Source organism: Neoarius graeffei, chromosome 1, assembly GCF_027579695.1.
Source record: "Neoarius graeffei isolate fNeoGra1 chromosome 1, fNeoGra1.pri, whole genome shotgun sequence".
NCBI classification, from domain to species: domain Eukaryota; kingdom Metazoa; phylum Chordata; class Actinopteri; order Siluriformes; family Ariidae; genus Neoarius; species Neoarius graeffei.
The window spans coordinates 112,505,505-112,525,780 of NC_083569.1; the positions used below are offsets into that span (position 1 = coordinate 112,505,505).

The 20,276-nt window shown below is 45.1% G+C and overlaps 1 protein-coding gene across 1 annotated transcript in view; it reads left to right on the top strand.

Annotated features, from left to right (window-relative positions):
• Window positions 1-17,140, top strand: part of LOC132885935 (titin-like) — a 605,367-nt gene extending 588,227 nt beyond the window's left edge. Inside the window, exons 19-22 of the mRNA XM_060920468.1 lie at window positions 11,742-11,999; window positions 15,206-15,454; window positions 16,074-16,190; window positions 16,623-17,140. Coding sequence (XP_060776451.1) covers window positions 11,742-11,999; window positions 15,206-15,454; window positions 16,074-16,190; window positions 16,623-16,669 — 671 coding nt within the window. The 3' untranslated portion in view covers window positions 16,670-17,140. The remainder of the gene's footprint in view (window positions 1-11,741; window positions 12,000-15,205; window positions 15,455-16,073; window positions 16,191-16,622) is intronic.
• The last annotated feature ends 3,136 nt before the right edge of the window (window positions 17,141-20,276 follow it).

Genomic DNA, 20,276 nt, shown 5'->3' on the forward strand with positions numbered 1-20,276 from the left:
TAAACAATACCCCTTACCATGTATTGATGACATCTTTGCAGCACTGGGCCAGGGTAAGCGGTTTTCCAAGATTGATCTTGCACAGGCATACTTGCAGATGGAGATGGAGGAGTCTTCAAAGAAGTACCTGACCATCAACACCTCAAAAGGTCTCTATCAGTACAACCGTCTGGTCTTTGGCATCGCTTCAGCACCAGCAATTTGGCAGAAGGCAATGGAACAAGTCCTACAAGGAATACCGAATACACAGTGCTATTTGGACGACGTAGTAATAACAGGAGTTGATGATGCACAGCTTAAAAATCTGGAAAAAGTTCTCAAGAGATTGAATGATTTTGGATTACGGGCCAACAAAGCCAAATGTGAGTTTTTCCAGGATGTCATTGAATACTGTGGTCATATCATTGACAAAAACGGACTACATAAATGTAAAGACAAAACTGATCCTGTTTTAAAGGCACTGCCACCACAGAACGTTACTCAACTGCGATCTTTCTTGGGCCTGGTAAATTATTACTGAAAATTCCTGCCCAACCTCTTCTCAGGGCTACACACAATAAACTGCTTACTTCAAAATGGGAATAAATAGCACTGGTCTCAAGAATGTGAAAAGGCCTTCTGTTAGGGTTTTGCTGGGATTCGAACCTGGTTCGCTGGTGTGATAATCCAGCAAACCCCCACTAGGCCACCAGGGGGATGACTTAAGTGCAGAGGCGTGAGGCAGAAGTAGAAAAGTATCAAAAAGTTTATTTACAAAATGTACAATCCACGGCAAAAAACAAAAGTAATCCAAAAGCTCAGAAGATAAAGGGAAAATAAAAAATATCCAAAAGTGCAAAGTCCAAAAATAAGAAAAGAAAAGGCAAAAATGCAAACGCTCAGAAGATCTCAAAAATGGTACAAACAAAATTCAAAAAGGTCCAAAAGTACAAAAACCACAAAGACACAGGCAAGGAACATGGAACAGAGGGAACTAGCACTAACAGGCATAGCATAGGAAAAAGTCTCCATGACAAGGGAACAAACAGAGGGGTATTTATACACACACTAATTAAGGAACAGGGTGGGGCAGGAAACAGGCAATGAAGACAAACACAAACACAGTGGCAGCCTCTAGAGGCCAAAACAAACATGATAAGATGGAAATAACAGTGGCCTCTAGAGGCCAAAACAGTCCCAGTCCTAACAGGACCCCCCCCCCCCCCCCCCCCCCCAGGAGCGTCTCCTGACGTTCCCAGGGCGATCTGGATGGGCCGAATGGAAGTCCCGGCATAGTCCTTTATCTAGAATGTCCTGGGCGGGGACCCAACAGCGTTCCTCAGGGCCATAGCCCTGCCAATCTACTAGATATTGAAGCCCGCCGCGGACCCGGCGGGAGTCAAGCAGGCGATGCACGGTGAACACAGTCTGACCCTGGAAGATGCGGGGGGGGGGGTTCCTAGGGGCAGGGGCATACATGGACGTAAGTATGGGCCGCAACAGGGAAACATGGAATATGGGGTTGATCCTCAGAGTCCGGGGCAACTGGAGCCGGTAGGCGACAGGGTTCACCCTGCGCACCACCTTGAAGGGGCCAATGTAGCGAGGAGCAAGCTTGCGGTTCTCCACCCACAGCGGAAGGTCCTTAGTGGACAGCCAAACCCGCTGCCCAGGGTGGAAAGCATGGGCAGGTCTTCTATGGCGGTTGGCCTGAGTCTGGTTGGTTCTGGAGGTCTGGATGAGGGTCTTCCTGACCTTGCTCCAGGTCTTGTGACACCGTCTCACATATTGGTTGACCGAGGGCACCCCCGCGTCCTCCTCCTGGTCCGGGAACAGAGGTGGCTGGAACCCGAATTGGCACTGGAATGGTGACAGCTTGGTGGCTGATGACTGCAGGGTGTTGTGGGCGTACTCTGCCCATGGCAGCCAGGTGCTTCACGATGTCAGGTTATCCATAGCCAGGCCTCGCAGGGTGGTTTCCAGGTCCTGGTTGAGCCTCTCCGTCTGGCCATTGGACTGTGGGTGAAACCCAGAGGAGAGGCTGGCAGTGGCTCCGATGACCTTGCAGAACCTGTGCCACACTCGGGAGGAGAACTGGGGCCCTCGGTCTGAGACGATGTCCTGCGGGAGACCAAAGACTCGGAAGACATGAGTGAATAATAGCTTAGCAGTTTCAAGAGCAGAAGGGAGCTTGCACAGTGGTATAAAGCGGCAGGCCTTGGAGAATCTGTCAACTATGACCAATATGACAGTGTTACCTTGTGACTCGGGGAGACCCGTGATGAAGTCGACTGCCACGTGGGACCAGGGACGCCGGGGAATGGTCAGAGGATGCAGGAGACCCTGGGGGTGCTGTCGTGGGTTCTTGCTTCTGGTGCACACTTCACAGGAAAGGACGAATGACCTCACTTCCTTCTCCATGCTAGGCCACCAAAAGCGCCTTCTCAAAAAGTCCAGGGTCCTTCGAGCTCCCGGGTGGGCGGTGAGAGAGGATGAGTGACCCCACTGGAGAACCTTGGCCCGGGCTTGATGTGGGACGTACAAGAGGCCCGGTGGCCCCGTCCCAGGACCGGGGTCCTGGCGTTGGGCTCGTCGGATGGCCTCCTCAATACCCCAGCGGACAGGGGCCACAATCCGGGACACAGGGATAATAGGCCCGACTTCACTCTCCCTGTTAGTGGCAGAGAACAGCCTGGACAGTGCGTCAGGTTTGGTGTTCTTGGAGCCGGGGTGGTACGATAGGGTGAAGTCAAACCGACTGAAAAACAGGGCCCACCTAGCCTGTCGTGGGTTCAGTCTCTTGGCTTGCTGGAGGTACTCCAGGTTCTTGTGGTCCGTCCAAACCAGGAATGGATGTTGCACTCCCTCCAGCCAGTGCCTCCACTCCTCAAGGGCCAGTTTGACCGCTAGCAGTTCTCGATCCCCCACATCGTACCGGGACTCTGCAGGACTCAGGCGGTGGGAGAAGTATGCGCAGAGGTGCAGCTTGCCTTCCAAACGTTGAGAGAGCACCGCGCTGACACCACTGTCCAAGGCGTCCACCTCCACGATGAATGGTTGGGAGGTGTCCAGGAGGACCAGAATGGGTGCCGTGCAGAAGCGGTGCTTGAGGTCTTTGAATGCCTTTTCCACCTGAGGAGACCAGACATAAGATCCACCTCTCCCTTTGGTGAGGTCCGACATGGGTGCTGCTACAGAACTAAAGTTCCTGATAAACTTGCGGTAGAAGTTAGCAAATCCTAAGAACCGCTGAACCTCTTTGACGGACTTGGGAGTGGGCCAGTCCCAGACAGCCAGGGTCTTGGCTGGGTCCATTTGGAGTTGGCCTGTCCATACAATAAAACCCAGAAAGGAGACCTCGGGAACATGAAATTCGCATTTCTGGGCCTTGGTGAACAGATTGTTCTGTAGCAGCCTCTGGAGAACCTGGCGGACATGATGGCGGTGCTCCTGCACGGTCTTGGAAAAGATAAGGATGTCGTCGTCGAGGTAGACAAAAACGTACAGGTTAATCATGTCCCTCAAGACGTCGTTGATTAGGGCCTGAAAAACAGCTGGTACGTTGGTGAGTCCGAAGGGCATCACCTGGTATTCGTAGTGCCCAGACGGGGTGTTAAAGGCAGTCTTCCACTCGTCTCCCTGTCGGATACGGATGAGGTGGTATGCGTTCCATAGGTCCAACTTGGTGAAGACGGTGGCGCCTTGGAGCAGGTCGAATGCTGTGGACATCAGCGGAAGGGGATATCGGTTGCGCACAGTGATCTTATTCAGGCCCATGTAGTCAATACATGGTTGGAGCCCCCCCATCCTTCTTGCCGACAAAGAAGAAGCCGGCACCAGCAGGTGAGGTGGAGGGTCGAATGAACCCAGAGACCAGGGCATCTTTGAGGTATTCTTCCATGGCCTTGCGTTCTGGCTGAGAGAGGGAAAACAGTCTGCCACGAGGAGGGGTAGTCCCAGGGAGCAAGTCGATGGCACAGTCGTAGGCCCGGTGCGGAGGAAGAACGGCGGCCCTGCTTTTGCTGAATACCTCCTTCAAATCCCAGTACTCTGTGGGAACTTGAGATAGCTCGGTGAGATCAGGGGGCTCGGCAGGAGACACAGGAGAGCTAGAGAGCAGACAAGAGGCATGGCATGCAGGGCCCCATTCCACAACCTGGCTTGTTACCCAGTCTATGCGAGGGTTGTGGCGGGTAAGCCAAGGAAGGCCTAGAATCACTGGGAACTCTGGTGAAGGAATCAGGTGCAGGGATATTTCTTCCTTGTGACCTTGAGACTGGAGAAAGACTGGAGAAGTTACTTGGGTGACTCTTCCGTCACCTAAGGCTTGGCCATCCAGGGCAGACACAGACAGTGGGACTTCAAGAGGTACAGTCGGGACATTGATACTTTGGGCGAAGTGAACATCCATAAAGTTTCCAGCCGCCCCTGAGTCTAACAAGGCCTGGCAAGAGTGGACAGACTCACCCCAGGAGATGGAAACCGGGATGTAGATTCCTTGGCCAGGAAGTCCGGGAGAGAGGGTAGGCCCCATCACAACCCTCCTTCGGCTGGATGGGGTGGTCCTTTTCCCGAGAGCTCGGGACATGATGCTTGGAAGTGACCAGGCTTGCCACAGTAGATGCAGCACTTGTCCCTCCTTCTGCGCTCCCTCTCAGATGCGGAGAGGCGAGTACGACCCACTTGCATGGGTTCTGGACAGTCACTGGAGGAGGTAGACGGGCTCCATGTTGAGGCAGGGAGGCCGGGGAGGCTCAGGACTTGGCGGCGTTCTCTCATCCTGTTGTCCAGACGAGTAGAATGTGAGATCAGTGTTTTGAGGTCACTAGGGCATCCGATAGAAGCCAGGCTGTCTTTGATGGGGTCAGACAGACCATGGTGGAAGGCTGACACCAGGGCAGTCTCGTTCCATCCACTTACTGCTGCGAGCGTCCGGAATGAGATGGCGTAGTCTGCGACGCTTCCCCGTTGCCGGATGGACATGAGCTTTCTGGCTGCATCTTTACTGATGTCTGCTTGATCGAAGACATGAAGCATCTCCTCAGTAAACAGCTGGAAATCAGAGCACTCAGGTCCCCGTTTCTGCCAGATAGCAGTGGCCCAGGCCCGCGCCTTACCAGCTAACAAGGTTATCACAAAGGCAATCTTGTGGCGATCTGTAGTGTAGGTGGTAGGCTGAAGCTCAAAGGTGAGTTGGCACTGGGTAAGGAACTCTCGACACTCACTGTGCTTGCCGTCATACCTCTGTGGTGCAGGAAGGCTGGGTTCACGAGGTGAAGAAGGCAGCATGGCAGGAGGCACTGGAGCAGGAGCGGATGGTGGAGCAGGAGCAGAATCAGGCGGAGGAGATGGGGGCAGAGAAGTCAGCTGTGCCAGGGTTTTCCCAATCTGCTGAAGCAGTACCTCGTGGCAAGAAAGGGTCTCACGTTGGCTTGCGAGAGTCCATCCATGAGTGTCCATGGTGGATCCAAGGTGTGTTAACGCAGCCATCATTCCCTGAAGGTTGGCCAGGTAGACAGATGAAGAAGCCTCTGCTGAGTCAGTCAGGCCAGAGTCTTTCTGTTAGGGTTTTGCTGGGATTCGAACCTGGTTCGCTGGTGTGATAATCCAGCAAACCCCCCACTAGGCCACCAGGGGGATGACTCAAGTGCAGAGGCGTGAGGCGGAAGTAGAAAAGTCTCAAAAAGTTTATTTACAAAATGTACAATCCACGGCAAAAAACAAAAGTAATCCAAAAGCTCAGAAGATAAAGGGAAAATAAAAAATATCCAAAAGTGCAAAGTCCAAAAATAAGAAAAGAAAAGGCAAAAATGCAAATGCTCAGAAGATCTCAAAAATGGTACAAACAAAATTCAAAAAGGTCCAAAAAGAAAGCAAAGTACAAAAACCACAAAGACAGGCAAGGAACATGGAACAGAGGGAACTAGCACTAACAGGCATAGCATAGGAAAAATACTCCATAACAAGGGAACAAACAGAGGGGTATTTATACACACACTAATTAAGGAACAGGGCAGGGCAGGAAAGAGGCAATGAAGACAAACACAAAAACACAGTGGCGGCCTCTAGAGGCCAAAACAAAAATGATAAGATGGAAATAACAGCAGCCTCTAGAGGCCAAAACAGTCCCAGTCCTAACACCTTCAAACAGGCAAAGCAGTTAGTCACATCAGACAATGTGCTAACACACTATGACCCCCAACTGCCCCTCAAACTTGCGTGTGACACTTCCCCATATGGGATTGGAGCAGTGCTATCACACCGGTTTGCTGATGGAACAGAGCGACCAATAGCATTTGCCTCACGATCTCTAAATGCAGCTGAGCGTAACTATGTGCAAATTGATAGAGAAGCTCTTAGTTTGGTCTGGGGAGTGAAAAAGTTCAATCGGTATTTGTACGGCAAACGCTTTACCCTCCTCACAGATTATAAGCCTCTAGTGTCCATTTTCAATCCAGCTAATGGTGTACCAGCAATGACCGCCGCACGCCTGCAATGGTGGACTTTGTTCCTGAGTGCACACACATACAGCATTGAATAAAAGAGCACACACCACCATGGAAATGCTGACGGACTTTCACGGTTGCCACTACAAGCTCCACCACCAGTAAACACCAAGGAACCAGTGGATATGTTCCACATGGCACAAGTGGACCAGTTACCAGTCACATGTGAGGAAATCGCATGGGAGACAGGCCGTGACCCTATCTTGTCCAAAGTCTATAACATGACTCTAACAGGCTGGCCAAGCAAGGGTGACCAATTATTGCCAGGCTATTCCAGTCGCCATGAACAGCTCACAGTGCATCAAGGATACTTCTTGTGGGGGGTGAGGGTAATCGTACCACCGAAACTGCGTTCCAGAGTCCTGACTGTGCTGCATGAGGGACACTTAGGCATGGTGAAAATGAAATGTTTGGCACGAAGCTTTGTATGGTGGCCTGGAATTGATGAACAGCTAGAAGATGTGGCCAAGACATGCAGTGGTGTCAACAGACCCAAAAGTCACTAGCGACAGCACCATTACATGTGTGGGAATGGCCTACCAAGCCTTGGCAACGGGTGCATATTGACTATGCAGGACCTTTCCTTGACCGCATGTACCTGGTTGTGGTCGATGCACACTCAAAGTGGCCTGAGGTTTTCTGTACAAAGACTGCAACCTCTGCAAAGACAGTTGACCTCTTAAGGGCCTTGTTCTCACGCACAGGTCTTCCACATCAGATTGTAAGTGATAACGGAACATCTTTTACTTCTGAAGAATTCCAGCACTTTGTCAGAAAGAATGGCATACAACACACTACCATTGTGCCATACCACCCGGCTTCAAATGGCCAAGCGGAGCAGTTTATCCAGACCTTCAAACAGTCTATTAAGGCCATGGACAAAGACATTGGGTCACTACAGCAAAAGATTGCAAGCTTCCTGTTGGCTTATTGTAACAGCACGCATGCCATAACAGGACAGACTCCAGCCATGCTCTTCCTAGGACGTCCGCTGAGGTCACGCTTGGACTTATTGAAACCTAATCTACAACAGCATGTGCAGAGGAAGCATTCAGGCTCTGTTCTACATTCAAAAATGCGACCTCTGCGCACCTTCTGTGTTGGACAACATGTAATTGCCAGAGACTATCGCAACAATGGTCAGAAGTGGCAGTCTGGCACCATCGCATCCAAGACTGGACCGTTAACCTACACAGTCAACATCGGCCAGGACCTAGTATGGCGTAGACACGTGGATCAACTGTTGGATGCAACTGGGCTGACGACCGTGGATGCCGAGCCTACAGCTCCCTCCAATGGTCTTGAGTTCAGTGACCAAGCACAGAATGACATCATCCCTGACGATGATGCAGGTGGCATTGCACCCGACTCACCTGTAGCACAAAGTCCTGCTGTCACCGCGACACCTGTGAGACATTATCCAGACAGGGTTCGGAGACCTCCAGAAAGACTCAGAGACTGAGAGCATGTTATTAGGATCAGTTAAAGCAAAACTTCTTTAGTTTAACAGGTATACAGTATCAATGATGGAAGGGAGGAGTGTTATGTAGGGGATTTTAGGACCTATATTTTTACCCTACCGGTCTATGTTGTTGCGCATTGATAGTGGTGGATGGTGGATGGGCATGCGCATTTGAATGTAACAGTGTTAAGTGATGAGTTCAGTAAAGAGAGCTACGAGCTCATAAAAAAGGAATCGACTGCGTATGTGCATCATTGTAGTAGCACTTAAGGTTGAATGTGTGCATGTAATAGTAACATACACAACAAAGGGCTTCTCTTACTACCCCACAAAAAGAACAATTGACACTGATGTCTTTTTTAAATTTCTGCAAATAAAAATTGGTAGGATAAAATCTCATCTCATCTCATTATCTCTAGCCGCTTTATCCTGTTCTACAGGGTCGCAGGCAAGCTGGAGCCTATCCCAGCTGACTACGGGCAAAAGGCGGGGTACACCCTGGACAAGTCGCCAGGTCATTGCAGGGCTGACACATAGACACAGACAACCATTCACACTCACATTCACACCTATGGTCAATTTAGAGTCACCAGTTAACCTAACCTGCATGTCTTTGGACTGTGGGGGAAACTGGAGCACCCGGAGGAAACCCACGCGGACACGGGGAGAACATGCAAACTCCGCACAGAAAGGCCCTCGCCGGCCACGGGGCTCGAACCCGGACCTTCTTACTGTGAGGCAACAGCGCTAACCACTACACCACCGTGCCGCCAGGATAAAATCTATGTAGCATTTTGAAAGATATTTCTTTCACCTTATTGGTCAAAAAGAATTTTTGTGGTAATAGCCAAACTTTTTCCCAACAGATCTCCCCCACCAAATTAGACCAGTGTGACAAAGAGCAAGGAGTAGTAATGAGATCTTGTTGGAAAAGAATACGAATAGTTTTGTTTACATTCCTGTCTGGTGAAAGACAACTCTTTCCAATACTTGTGTCACACACTGCCCAATGTAGGGAGATTTCGACTCACCCCCACTCCTCTAAAGAGTGTAATAATATCTGACGGTATTGCATCAAATACAATTGAGAATTCCTTTGGAAGAATGGGGATTCTGTACCTGTGTAAAAATTCTGAGTATGAATATAGTCGGCCATGCTGGTTAAACAACTGATTAAGCAAAATAATATTATTATCAAACCATGGTTTAAAGAAAATAGGTCTATTTTTGTAAAGAACATATCCATTATTCCATATGTAGAATTTATGGGGGCTGAAGTTATGCTTGTATGGTAAATTAAAGACCAAGCCATCAACATTTGGTTGTGGAAAGAAGCCAATTTAAGAGGTATCTTGTCAATACTATAGCTGCATCATAAAAGAAAGTTAAGACCACCTAGGGAAGAAAAAACATCATGAGGAATGAAGTTCCATAATGAAGTTGGACATCTGAAAAACGCCTGATCCAGTTGATTTTAAATGTATAGTTCAGTGTAGTGAAGTCTAAAACGTTCAAGCCACCTTTGCCATATTCATTCATGAAGACTGATTTTTTTTCACATAATGGGTATGATTCTTCCACACAAAGTTAAATAAAATGTTATCTATAGCATCACAAATTTAACACTGAGAGAGTGCAGCATATGTTAATCTAGAAATCCTTTCTGCCTTTGACAGTAAGACTCTGCTTCTCAAAGAAAGATCTCTAAGTAACCACTGATTCAATTTTTTTCTAATCTTTTCAATAATAGGGTTAAAGTTAACAGAAGACCTTTGAAAGTCATTTTTATCTATAGTGATACCTAGGTACATAACAGAATCTTTTACAGGAATGTTTGAAATAAAGTCAGCATTACATTCTTTTATAGCCAACAGCTCACATTTCTTTAAGTTCAGACAGAGACCTGAAGCCTTAGTGAATAATTTTATGATATCAATGGCTAGAGGAACTTGTAAGCTGTCTTTTAAGAACAATGTTGTTTCGTCAGCCAACTGACTAACAGTGAATGTTCGGTCAGCAGTAGTGATGCCCTGCAAGTTGCTTAACTCCATGAGGCGAGTGATTCACTAATTTAGTGTCATAAATGAGACACATTTCTGCACCTCTAACATTGTGTGTGCGAGAGAGAGGTTTTGATCTGTCTGTAGTGTGTAGCGAAGGAGGTTGAATTGACCTCCTTAGATAGATAGATAGATAGATAGATAGATAGATAGATAGATAGATAGATAGATAGATAGATAGATAGATAGATAGATAGATAGATAGATAGATAAGGAGGTCAATACAACTTCCTTAAGTACACACTACACACAGGTCAAAACCTCTCTCTCTCTCTGTGCACTTCTCAGGGAGATCATTGCCCACTCTACACTGAGGATAACAGTTGAAATAATCCTGACTGCATGATCGGGGGGTAACAGTGAAATGAGCGAGCACGGGGAACACATTTACTTAATTATTTAGCTTATTATTTGCTCATTCTTTAATGTGAACTTTTGTTCATTTAATTAAAAACATGCTTGGAATAAAAATACTGCCCAAAAACGTAAAATGGTTTCCTTAATTAATTACCACATTATATATGTAATGCTTCCAGATGATACTATATATTCTTTTATTTTAAACACTTTATATTTCATTAGATTTTGGTTAAAAATGAATACTATGTGACCTTATCGACTGGATTTAGCAACTACTAATGCCTATATCAGAAACGCACATTACAAAGATGCTCTTCAGATTCCTTCTTACGAGTGAGTTCAGTAAAACCATGTACAGAGACAATGTTCGTTGCTTAAGAGTCTCTCAACTCACTCTTTAGCTCTAAAGGGCAACAGGAAACCCCACCCCTGATCATGTGTTCTTAACAGATACAAAGATGTTAACAGGAGGCACAAGATTCTGGGGTTGTTTTGTTTGTTTGCTTTCAGAAAACTTTTCAGAAAGACAGGCCCATAAATACTTCAGGTTTAAACACTAATACAAACACAGATATGGATATTCAGAGGACCACACAGATACAGATGATGTCATGATGTTAGACTGTTATTAAACACAATACAAATAGCAGAGCTGTAAAACAGGTAAGAGTCCGACACAGTAAAGTAGATTACATTCGACCAGCACATACATTTACACAGTGCAAAGTTGAGAGCCATGTTTAGTTTGTGATTGCCATGGCTGTGTTTAGAGCCTTTGCTTTTGATTACTCTTTTGCATTTTCCCTCTGGTCTTAAATTGTACAATGAGGAAGTGATCTGGAGGTGGTGTGTTGGAGCTCAGCTAATACTGATATGATGGTGCCCTCTGGTGGTGAGAAGGCATTGCCCTGCTGTCCTGTGCCTTTGATCATTTGTTCTTTTTTCTGAACTCAGAGTTCTGAATATTCTGTAATGAAACATTTCCCTTTTCCCTTAATAATAAACACAATATATGAAGACTCACCCTGCACTGTGATGTGAACAGGATTACTGTTTTCTCCAAATTCAGAGTGACACCAGTAAACTAAAGAGCCATTTTTAGTTTGTTTTGTCCCTTTGCAGCAATTGTAAGACTTTCCTGTGCTCCTCGTCCCAGTTTTGATTGTGTCTCTTGGTTTTGACCTTTACCTTTTTGCAGTGTTTATGATTATGGATTATCTGGGGTTAAATTTTTCTGTGTTATGACCCATGCTATGGACTGTGGCTTTAATTACTGGATTACTAAACAGAATTCTGAACACACATGCACTTACTGTATATCCTTATTGCATATTGCACTTATTCTTATTTACATGACTCTCTTCTCTGTTTAAGGTGAATCTCCTCCAGTCTCTCTGATCATCAATCCCAACAGAACTCAACACTTTACTTCTGACTCTCTCTCACTGAGCTGTAACTCTACTGACCAGAGTCGTTCTACTGGATGGACAGTGAGACGATACACACACAGTGAGGGAGCGTTAGATTGTTCTCCATGTAAAATCAGCTCCCTCTCCACATCCTACACTGGAGTTTACTGGTGTCACTCTGAATCTGGAGAAAACAGGAATCCTGTTAACATCACAGTGCAGGGTGAGTCTTCATGTAGTGTGTTTATCAGGGCCGGCTCTAGGTCTTTGGCTGCCCTAGGCGAGATTGAGTTTTGGCGCCCCCCGAAAAAAACCCCTCTAATAACATCTAAATAACACTTTAAATCACTCTATTCTATTACTATTAAACAATGTACGGTGCATGGACAATAAACAAGAAGTCTCATCTCATTCTCTCTAGCTGCTTTATCCTTCTACAGGGTCGCAGGCAAGCTGGAGCCTATCCCAGCTGACTACGGGCGAAAGGCGGGGTACACCCTGGACAAGTCGCCAGGTCATCACAGGGCTGACACATAGATACAGACAACCATTCACACCTACGGTCAATTTAGAGTCACCAGTTAACTTAACCTGCATGTCTTTGGACTGTGGGGGAAACCGGAGCACCCGGAGGACACGGGGAGAACATGCAAACTCCACACAGAAAGGCCCTCGCCGGCCCCGGGGCTCGAACCCAGGACCTTCTTGCTGTGAGGCGACAGCGCTAACCACTACACCACTGTGCCGCCTAAACAAGAAGTCATTTTTATCTTTTTCATTATTGTTATTATTATTCACATAAAGTGTCACAAAGTAAAATGACCACACAAATTCAATACATATCTCCATATAATGGGCAAAAACTCTTCCGCACCCTGTTCAAAGTGTAGTGCATGGACAATAAACAAGAAATTATTTTTAGTTTCTTTTTTGCTATTAAAAGTTAAGTCATCTCTGAAGAATTAACAAATTAAATGAATAAAAAATTCTACAATTCTAAATTGTGCAAACTTAAGCACCCTGTTAGGACATCAATGGGCTGTATTTTCAAACAAAAGTGCTATTATGGGTACTTTGTTATTATAGTAACATTACAATGGGACTCGTCTGGTCTTCCTAATGGCAAATTAATATCATCAAATGATATTTCTCTTGAGATCTCTTGGTTGATGCTCATCAGAGCAAGCCCATTCAGACGTTCTTGACTCATTGTTGACCTTAAGTATGTCTTCAGCAGTTAATTTTGAAAAGCTTCTTTCAGCAGAAGCTACTGTCACAGGTAGTGTAACAGCAGAGGTAAGGAGCGCGTATTTCTACATCCCCAGCCGCATCAGAGGTGTTGTAAAAAAGGTTTTCAACCTTTCATGAGCCAGGGCGCACTTTTTTCAATGAAAAAATCTCAAGGCACATCACCAATAGAAAATGTTGACTGAAACTAAAACGCTGTTGCCAATATTTACAATATACAGTCATTCTATAATTTTCCACGGTACACTTGGTGATCTCTCACGGCACACTAGTGTTCCGCGGTACTAGAGTTCGGCAGCACAGTGGTTGAAAACACTGTACACCACTGATGCACTTGGTAACATCTCCATTCAATAACTCCATCCCTCCTTTCTGGTGGGGTTTTGGTCGCCCTTGGCGCCCCTGGGCACACTTTGCGCTCTAGGCAATTGCCGAGGTCGCCTATTGAGGTATTTCACCTGACGTCACAGGGTCACGTGACGCCCCGGTGTCCACCATTTTGGACGGCAAGCTAGCTAATGTCAACAACAGTAGCTGGTATGTTACTGTAGCAATATTTACGTTCAGTCATTTGGATGACTGTTAAAACCTTTCAGTCTCAAGTTTTTCCTTTACTGGATTTACTAGTTTACTGAGCTAGTGCGCGATGGCTCCCGGCTCGGCCGGAGAGCGCGCGATGGCTCCCGGCTCGGCCGGAGAGCGCGCGATGGCTCCCGGCTCGGCCGCCAAGGCGTGCGATGGCTCCCGGCTCGGCCAGAGAGCGCGCGATGGCTCCCGGCTCGGCCGGAGAGCGCGCGATGGCTCCCGGCTCGGCCGGAGAGCGCGCGATGGCTCCCGGCTCGGCCGGAGAGCGCGCGATGGCTCCCGGCTTGCCCGAGCGCGTTAGCTCAGTAAACTAGTAAATCCAGTAAAGGAAAAACTTGAGACTGAAAGGTTTTAACAGTCATTCAAATGACTGAACGTAAATATTGCTACAGTAACATACCAGCTACGATGTTGTTGACATTAGCTAGTGCTAACAGCTAGCTGCTAGTACACTGCTACAACTACACCGACCCTAATAATACAGTTCTTGGTCATTGCCTGGTAACAGCAAATTTATAACGGGTCATGTCTCAACAGACTAAGAAGTTATTTCAATGACATTTAATAACATTTTGTTTATCCTGAGGACCGAAAGTAAATGAAAATGTGAACAAACCTTAGCTGTAATCAGATGGCGACCACCGGCTCCAGGGACGACCCGCTGATGTAGGCATGTTACCCAGCCTGGTTTTTAACGACATAGGTATACAGATCATGTGGGCCAAAGTCAGGTAAAGACGAGGGCTTCGTGTACTTCCGTACGTCAGTGAACAATCCTGGTGGAAGCAGGTAAACGTCGTTCTCTAAGCCTGCTAACCTCAATTTTTGCAAATACCTCTCCCTCTGCTCGCCCTGTAAATGCCCTACGTCGCTGGATAGTGAAGGTGTTTTCTGCATCTCACTCCTTTTTCTTTTATGTTTTTCGTTTGTCGCCTTCCTCGCATTCAAACTGATTCGAGCCGTGCCATCCAAAATGGCAGCATCACATGACTTGGTCACGTGAGTGAAATACCTCACCCCGCTTTTTTTTTGACAAATCGTACCCTGACTACATGCTTTGCTGTACAATTAAATTAGGCTAAGACATTATAATGCTGACTTGTTTTCAGAATAGTGGAAGTCATAATTTTTCTCCCCCCGTTTCTGCGCCCCTGGATGGACGCAGCGCCCTTAGCATTTGCCTATATTGCCTATGCCACGGGCCGGCTCTGGTGTTTATTATTAAAGGAAAACGGAAATGTTTCATTACAGAATATTCAGAACTCTGAGTTTCCAACTGGGAAAAACTGTTCAAGAAGACAAAAACATCTGGAATCTTTTCCCTCAGAACATTCCCTGTAATCTCTGTAATTCTGAGTATGGATATGTTTATGCTGTTACTTTCCAGACTGAGTACGAGTCCATGCTTACAGATACCCACACTGATAATGATAATGAAATTTCATTTAGTATTAATCAATCAGGGATAACTCATAGATAACTTTGTGCAGCCATAACTAATGGCACCGTCTGTTTGTATGCACATTATTTATAAATTCAATATCGATCAATGATAGAAAATATTTATTTATTTTGTAAATGTGGTTTTCTGTGTAGATGGTGCTGTGATCCTGGAGAGTCCTGTCCATCCTGTGACTGAGGGACATCCTCTGACTCTACGCTGTTTATATCGAAACCCAAAGCCCTCAAACCTCCAAGCTGATTTCTATAAAGATGGATCAGTCCTCCAGACACAGACTACAGGAGAGATGATCATCCTTAAGGTCTCAAAGTCAGATGAAGGTTTCTACCATTGTAAACACCCAGACAGAGGAGAGTCACTGAAAAGCTGGGTCTCCGTCAGACGTGAGAAACCTTTTAAACATTCACTTTGTTACAACTGTGACTTTATGTGTTGAACACAGTATCTTTATATGATGTAATCTATAGGGCTTAGCTTATCTAAGTCTGTGTACAATATGCTGTTACATTTGTTCACACAGGTGTAAATTAATTTATTTTTTACTGCAGATTGAACTAAAACATGCAAACATCTCATCTCATTATCTGTAGCCACTTTATCCTGTTCTACAGGGTCGCAAGCAAGCTGGAGCTTATCCCAGCTGACTACGGGCGAAAGGCGGGGTACACCCTGGACAAGTCGCCAGGTCATCACAGGGCTGACACATAGACACAGACAACCATTCACACTCACATTCACACTCACGGTCAATTTAGAGTCACCAGTTAACCTAACCTGCATGTCTTTGGACTGTGGGGGAAACTGGAGCACCCAGAGGAAACCCACGTGGACACGGGGAGAACATGCAAACTCCGCACAGAAAGGCCCTCGCTGGCCACGGGGCTCGAACCCGGACCTTCTTGCTGTGAGGCGACAGCGCTAACCACTACACCACCGTGCCGCCAACATCCAAACATTTCAAGAATAAAACATTATTGTTATTATTATTTTATTCCTTGTCAGGTCCATCACGTGTAGAAGCTCCATTCTCAGTGCTCATGCTGATCTGTAGTGTAGTGACGGCCTCTCCGTATCTGCTGGCGACCATCATTCTGCTGGTCAAATGTTACAGAGCTCGAGGTAAGAACTCTCAGTATGTTTCACATCATGATCATACTAACTTTGAGTAGTGTGAGGGGGGAAAAAACATTTTCACTTTCAGAAAATTAGAAATCATTTGACTCACTGTTTTCATTTTAAAAGCAAAAATCCACGCTTGAGTGTTAAAGCACTTGTTCTAAAATGCTCCTACAGCAAGATTTAAATGTAAGTTTGATATAGTAAAACCAGCACATCTGTTTCTGAGAGTGAATTTACACGACAGATGCTTCAAGTGGAGTTCCATTTTCACTTCATTAATAAAGTACATTATTAATAACAAATCATAAAAAATAGTGCAGAAGAGTGTTTCATACGCAGATGTCACTTTTCACTTCACTGTAGTTAATTTTCTGCCATAAACACCTGAAATAAACTATGAAATGAATTAAATGAATTTAATGTCTTTCACAGCTCAGACTGTTGAAGAGAGAATTGAGAATGCAGTCCTAGAGGAGTGAGCAAATTCATCAATAAAAAGAGGATGCATTTACTGGAAAATAATTTCATGTCTTCTTCAGGGTTTTCTAAGGATTTTAAAAGAATCCTGATTTGTCATTTTCATGTTAATTTTAATAGCTGACTAAAGTCAGAGCGGTTGGTGAAAAGCCCAGTGATACTGGAGTTAAAATAAGTGAAGCTTTGTGTGTCTGCAAAATAAAAACAAGTGAATTGACTGTTATCTGAAACATGGTGGGGAACTAACATTGTATTTTGTGTTCTCAGTATTAGTTCTCCCACTACTGTATTTGTCCTGCTGTGTTTTTCTATTTCTGTGTGGTTAGCTCTAGATGAATTACGAGGAGTAGACTTACAATCTGTTAGATACTGTTATATTTTGTTTGACTTTTCAGCTGTGTGAAGCTTAATTGTAGTTGTGTGAGGAGATTTGTGGATGAAATGATTTGATCAATTAAAAAAATGCACCATTATGCATGCACTGAATTATTAACCTGCTCACAATCGTGTATCATATGAAGCAATACACTGAGAAAACTCTTGTGCCTTTGCCAATATCAGCATTTTTACCATTTTACAGACCCTCCAGGATTTCGCGATGTTGCGATTTGCAACTTCAACGCAAATTCAACCAATCCCCGTGAATTCAGGGCGGTGTTGCAATTATATCCAATCACCGCAACTTTCCCACAAATTTGACCAGTCGTTGGCGTCGTCTGACAAACTACCTTCCGCCTTACTTCCGTGTATACATTCAAGAGAAGCAGCATGTGCGCAGTGTTGCCAGATTGGGCGGTTTACCACCTAATTGGGCGGTTTCAAGTGCATTTTGGCATGTTTTGAACATATTTTGGTCTGGAAAACGTCAGCAGTATCTGGCAACATTGCATAATGTGCGAGTCAGTGTTTATATAGGCTTAACTTTTGTTACTGAAAGTGTTTTATGTTTACAGTGAAGGACTGTGTGTGCTATACATTATTTTTTTACTTAATACAAGAAGTGAATGGATGGCAACATTTTTGCCAAAATGGTATTTTATTTTCCATTGTTTAGGCAGCTTCAGCATCATACTATGAGATTCTGTTCAAATTGTTTTTTTCTCTCCTTCTATGAAGCCTGAGCCATTTATTTTATTAGTTTATAAGTATTGTTTAATTTAGTCTTCAGGAGAGACTGCCTGCACACAGTACTAGTATTAATAGTTTTTTTTTTCTTACATGAAAGCTGAGGCATTTATATTATATTTTAAGGTAACTTCATGTTGTGCTGTGAGGTTCTATGCACTTTAACTTTTGAACCAACAGGTGCATTTGGATAAGTAAAGCCTATTTTTCTGCATTTTTGTAGTCCTGGTAATCTTTTATATTGGTAAAGTTGTTTATAGGACCATTTCTCAGTGTCTTTGTTTTTTAATCAATAGTTTTTCAGTAATAACTTAATGTAGCAGAGGCCAGGTAATTCGTAATAATCGACTACGCCACCTGAGGGAGATTCACCTCAGGCCAACTACAACCCCCCTTTTTTTTTTTTTTTACTTCAATAGACACCCAGGTTCGTACAATGTCAATACAAAACCAACTGGCACAGTACAAACTACTTAGCTTAACTATGGTGAAGCTGCTTGCAAAGACACTCCAGCCTGCCGTAGGGGTGCAGCCACCCTGATTGAAAGAATGGGGTGAACGACTGCCAGTCAACCACAAACACTCACACACACCCACACAAACAAACGTGCACACGCGCACCAATACACCAAACAAATGACAAACAAACAAAAAAAAACCAAGCGTTATTACATACGATCTCACACAGCCATTAAATCAAAATATGTGTGACTGACAGTTCTGGCATCGGTAGAACTCAAAGGGCAATACGACCCATCCACACCAATAAGAGGCAGCAAACAAAATGGGGCTACAATCCAACCCCAACAAAACAGCAGCCTGGGGTGGCGTGGAGTTACCCTAGATGCTGGCCACTGCCCGCCCTGTAAACATTGACTGCAAACCGATTGTTACTAATACTACTATACTGACACGAAACGTTACAAACATCCATATGTTATACATACCGAGTGATTGAATGCTGCATATTTGGTCTTGCTCTGAACCAATGATGGCGCAAGAAAATCTCCGTAGTGAAGCTAAAATAATAAAAACACAGTTTAACCCAAGCTTATGGGTATAAAATACTGACGGTGCTTGATAATAAAATCAATTAACCTACCTCACAAATGCTTCAGCCCGCAATGACTTAAATGCCTCAACAACAGCAACAAGTTAAACTACGAGCAATCACAGCAGGAAAGGCAACATGAGCATAAACACTCGTTTGTAGCAAGGAGCACCAGCTAGTGTGTACCCCACGCCACTAACTTAGGGACGGAGCTACAGGGGTGGCTGGGGGGGCACTAGCCTCCCCGGAATCTGATTGGCTACCCCAGGTGCCCCCCCCCCAGATGATTGACATGTTATGGCACCGCACGAGAAAAGCCAGTTGCATTGAAGTCTGTGACTGCTAGGTTCCTCCTGTACAGTAGATGGCGCAAGGAACCATTGAACAGAAAAGGCAGCTGCTCCTCAGCCAGATGGATTTTAAGACTGACCCATATCGGTGAGTACACGACCGCAGTTTATCCAAAAATAAGTTCACGAGTTCAATAAGATCAGTCAGTGGATCTTCTGGCCAATCGATTTTCGTTTCATAAATCAGAATGATTTGGCAATTCTTCTATTTGGCAATAGAAAAGGTGAAAATGCAGATGTAGTCAAAACTAGGTGTGTGATGTGAAGTGACCTTTAGCAGCATGAACAATGTTCAGAATTAAGTAAATCATGGTGTATTTTGAAGACTAGACCCTCTTTTGAAGGAAGTACAGGGGGTGTGTTTATTACTGTGGCACTCAACCTTCTTGTTGTAAGTGCAAAAAACGTCCATTCTGCTAGGGAAAGAGTGTACGGAGCACTGTGCTACTGCTAGAAGCTACAGTAGATGCCTTCTGCACGTTCTTAATAAACAGTGGCATCTTTTGCGTCATTTGTAGGGGCTAGCCGCGGATTACAGAGAGACGGTAGATATCTGCGTGATGATTGGGTTCTTAGTTTATTGACTTTAAGTTGGACCTACTCGGCGTTGCTGGTATGGTAGCTTATGGTCACGCATTAAGGGGGTGTGGAGTTGGCGGACAGAAAAGATGTAGGCAGTGAGTGTAATTTTAACCCTTGTAATATCTATGTTGGACATGAAAATATTGCATTTTGTTTTCATAAGGGAAGTCATGCTAGGAGTAACAAAGACAGTTTTTTTTTCAGTTGAGAATGAAAAGACAGGGAGGCACGATTTACAACTACTTTAAGAGAAACAAATCAGGTACAGAGCAGATCAGCAGCACTGGCAGCCCTCATCCTGGGACTAGTCAGGAGAGTCAGGCACAATCCAGCCTGCCATCACCACCAGGTTTGAACATATACAGAAGCAGTCACATGTTCACTTCAGTCATGAAGTGTTGGTTATGTTTATTTTTAGATAATGATTGCATTTTTTTAATCATATTATTATACAAATATTTTTGTACAATGTAGGTTCATCGAGAGAGGACAGAGAAAATG